General features: G+C 52.2%; 1 protein-coding gene across 6 annotated transcripts in view; it reads right to left on the bottom strand.

Moving 5' to 3' along the window:
* The window catches only part of LOC118382219 (protocadherin-10-like), a 41,278-nt gene extending 38,126 nt beyond the window's left edge, over positions 1-3,152 (bottom strand). For 2 of the 6 annotated variants that reach the window (XM_052511783.1, XM_052511786.1), the window contains exon 1: positions 1-3,147. This exon is cut by the window's left edge and continues 66 nt beyond it. In XM_052511783.1, the coding sequence (XP_052367743.1) occupies positions 1-2,493 (2,493 nt within the window). In that variant the 5' untranslated portion in view covers positions 2,494-3,147. The other 4 variants (XM_052511784.1, XM_052511785.1, XM_052511782.1 and 1 more) reach the window with 3 other exon arrangements.
* Between the last annotated feature and the right edge of the window lie 940 nt (positions 3,153-4,092).

Raw genomic sequence — 4,092 nt, 5'->3', positions numbered from 1 at the left:
GGCCCCACAGGGGTTGGTGTGGTCCGTGTCGGTGCTGCGCGAGGGGCTGCATGGTTTGAGGAACATCAGGTCCGTTTTAGCGCTCTCCGGTGTCAGACACACCTGGTAGCAGTAGGAGTTCTGGTTCTGATGATGGGAACCAAACCCACCTCCCATCCCGACTCCGCTGACACCAGACTCCTCCACAGGCACCTGGCCCACAGCGCCCACACCGGTGGTGACGTTGGTACTCTGGACCAGCATGATGTCCGACTTGCTGAGCTTCTTCTGTTTCCTGCCGTGCGCCTGGCGCGAGCAACACGGGCTGCAGCACAGGCAACACTCCCCCGCCATGAGGCACGTGTACAGGTCCAGCTTCTTGTCTTTCTGGCAGCGCACAGCCAGCACGATCATAGCCAGGAGGAAGATGAAGGAGACGGCACCCAAGGCGATGATGAGGATGAGGGTGAGATCCAAAGAGGTCTCTTTGGACTTGGAGGAAGATCCTCCTCGGTCTCCACTCCGTCCATCTACCACACTATCCACCAGGATCACACTCACGCTAGCCGAGGAGGAGAGTGGCGGCTGGCCGTGGTCCCTCACCTCAATCAGCAGGTCGTAGGAGCCCTGTGGGTCGCGCTTGGTGAAGACGCGGCGTGCTGTGCGCAGCTCCCCCGTCCGCCAGTCCATGCGGAACATGCCCATCTCGTTGCCACGCAGAATGCTGTAGGAGAGCCGTGCGTTCTCGCCATCATCTGCGTCCATGGCGACAATACGCGTGACCAGGTAGCCCGGCTCGGCGGTGCGCGGCAGGTGTTCTTTGGCGGTGCCGTTCTTACCGATAGGGGCTATCACCGACGGCGCGTTGTCATTCTGGTCCACAATAATGACATTAACGGTGCTGTTGGAGGAGAGCTCTGGGCTCCCGGAGTCTTTGGCCTGCACCATAAAGCTAAACTCTTTCAACTGTTCATAGTCGAATGAACGCAGTGCATAAAGGTAACCAGTGTCCTGGTTGATTGACACATAGGTGTCGACGGACATGCCCTGAATGTCACACTCCAATATGGAGTAGGTAATGAGGGCGTTCGGACCGACGTCAGGGTCCACGGCGCTCACCGCGTGAATAAAAGCACCTGGTACATTATTCTCCGTCACATACACGTCGTAAACTGGCTGCGTGAAGCGGGGTGCATTATCGTTCTCGTCGGAAACATGTACCTTGATGGATTTGCTCGTGGCGAGGGAGGGGAGCCCCTGGTCTTTGGCTACAACGGTGATTGTGTACGAATCTGCGTTTTCTCTGTCTAATATTCCATCCGTTACTATGGTGTAGTAGTTTTTAAATGAAGATTTGAGTTTGAAAGGAACGTCACCCAAAATCTCGCAGCTTACCAGCCCGTTGTCGCCCGAGTCCCGGTCGGTGACGCTGAAGAGGGCTATGACGGTGCCCGGGGCGTCCTGTTCGCTCACAGACTCGGTCACCGTGCTGAAACTGATCTCCGGTGTGTTGTCGTTAACGTCGACCAGTTTGACCATGACTTTGCAGTGCGCGGGCACAGCGTTTGCTCCCAGGTCTTTAGCCTGGACATATATTTGGTGGGTACTGCTCTCCTCATAGTCCACTTCCCCAGACACCTCTATTCTCCCCGTCCTGGCATCGATTTTAAACAGATCCTTTACCCGCGCCGGGTTGTGGTTACTGAATGAATACACTATCTCTCCGTTCTGCCCTTCATCTATATCAGTGGCGTTCAGCTGAATAACCAGAGTGCCCACTGGTGAATTCTCCCGTAGGCTCACAGTGTACACCGACTGGTCGAAGACGGGTGCGTTATCGTTGGAATCCAGGACTTTAACGACCAGGAGCGCGGTGCCCGTCCGTTGTGGCACACCTCCGTCTACTGCGGTGAGCACGTACCGATGCACCGCCTGCTGCTCCCGGTCTAGTGGTTTTTCCAGCACTAACTCCGCAAACTTGTTCCCGTCGCTCTGTGTCTGAACATCCAGGTAAAAATAGTTATTGTTCGTTATGGCGTAGGTGCTGAGCGCGTTAGTCCCGACGTCTGGGTCGAAAGCATTCTCCACCGGGAACCGGGTACCTGGGGTGGCACTTTCCGTTATCTCCACAGTGATGTCTGTCTCGGGGAAAGTGGGGGGATTGTCGTTGATATCCATCACCTCGATCTCCACGCGGAAAAGCTCGAGCGGGTTCTCCAGAAACACCTCGAGGTGCAGGTTGCACGGTACTGTCTGCCTGCATATCTCCTCCCGGTCTATTTTCTCCTTAACATAAAGATTCCCGTTCTCCAGGTTCACATCCAAGTAAGGGTTCCGCGAGCTGGGCACAGTCTGGAAGCGGCGGGCGGAAAGTTTGGTGATGTCCAACCCCAAATCCTCCGCGATATTCCCAATGACGGTCCCGTGTTCCTGCTCCTCCGGAAGAGAGAAGCGCAGCTGGCACACGGCTCCATCCAGCAAGACCGAGAGAAGGAGCGGGAATAACAAAACCATTTCCACTCCTCTCACTCTTCCTCTCTCAAGTGCACTTGGATATATGTCGTGGGTATTATTCCGATTTCTTACGCGAACTAAGCATTTCCCATCCCAGCTTCGGTTCGCAGGAATAAGGCAGAATCAAAAGCTGCAATAATGAAAATAAAACTACGGCTGCTACCCAAACCCAAATCAGCTATTCCTTCTTTCGCTCTTTGCGTCGTCGTGTCAACCGGAAAGCATTCCTGTATTTGAGTCGTGAGAATCACGGCCATTTGATCCTCTCTTCTTTCAGCAAAAAACATATATATTCAGTCCAGGTTTGTGAATTTTGGCCGAAGCGCCAACATCTCAGCAGGCAGAGGGAGGCAAGACGTGTAGACCATAATTACAATCCTCACCCACAGATGGAATCCTCACAAGTCCCAACTAAGTGCCATAAAAATGTCAAAACGTTCCTTCACGAATGCATAACTCCAGAAAGCACCATTCGCCTAAAATCCTAAACTTGAACACGGTTTGCCAACATGTAAATAAACGACAAATTGTACTTTCTCTCTCGCTTTTTCTCTCTCGCTCTATAATCAGTGCGGCTGAGCAGCAAGGAAAGCGGATGATCCTCTCTGCTCCACTCCTGTAAAGCGAGTGAAGGGGAGCGGGGTTGGTTTTGCGCACAGCATCTTTTCCCACCAACCAATAGTGTCCGCAGACACCCGACGAGGTTACTCCTGATTGGGGCACGGGAATGCCAGCCAGCGCGCACCGTCCCACGGACCTGCCCGGACCCTTCTCTTTACTAACAACACGAGCCATCAAGCGGTGGTGGCGCTCGAGCCACTGCCCCAGCCCCGTGCAAACACGAGCATGAAGCCCCAGTCAACCCACACTCCGGAGAGAAATAAAATATTTCACATATCCCGTGAATGAAATAGTCAACTAGTGGGCAACGGGTGGAATGTGAATTTGCAAATCCGTCAACGGGTAACGTCTTGGCACAAAGCATCGTTTAAGAAGCATAGGCTCCCGGTACATGATGGCTTTAAGTTAAAAGCGCAGCCAGCGAATTTTGAAAGTGAATATTGTAGAAATCGCCTATTCATCATCGTAATGTGTTGTGTTATTCTCGTCTTCGGTTCAGTTTGATGAATGAACACGAAGGTAATGACTAGAGACTATTGCCCAGGCAAGCAACAACAACCCTGTAGGGAAAGATGGAATGACTGTTTTATTTCAATAGCTGCTGTTTCAAATGAAAGCCTCAGTGGAGGCACAGTGTGTGTGTGTGTGTGTGTGTGTGTGTGTGTGTGTGTGTGTGTGTGTGTGTGTATAGAGCAAAACAGTCCGTGACCACAGGTAATATAGCGCTCTATTCCAGTAACGTAAATCTCTACTGATTATCATTCCGTACTGTCAAGCAAACACTCGAGTGCAATTAAGCACGCGCACACGAACACACTATCCATATAGGCTATCGATGATGATGATGATGTAGCCTATACTAGTCCGTGACTCACACTCACTCATTCATGCCCAGGTCGTCATGTTATGTTGAATGGTCAACACAACATTTGCTTTCGCATTCTCTATCGGTCTATCTGTGAATGGTGACCACAGGCT

This window comes from Oncorhynchus keta, unplaced genomic scaffold (assembly GCF_023373465.1).
Source record: "Oncorhynchus keta strain PuntledgeMale-10-30-2019 unplaced genomic scaffold, Oket_V2 Un_contig_751_pilon_pilon, whole genome shotgun sequence".
Classification (NCBI taxonomy): Eukaryota; Metazoa; Chordata; class Actinopteri; order Salmoniformes; family Salmonidae; genus Oncorhynchus; species Oncorhynchus keta.
This window is presented reverse-complemented; position numbering and strand designations above follow the sequence as displayed.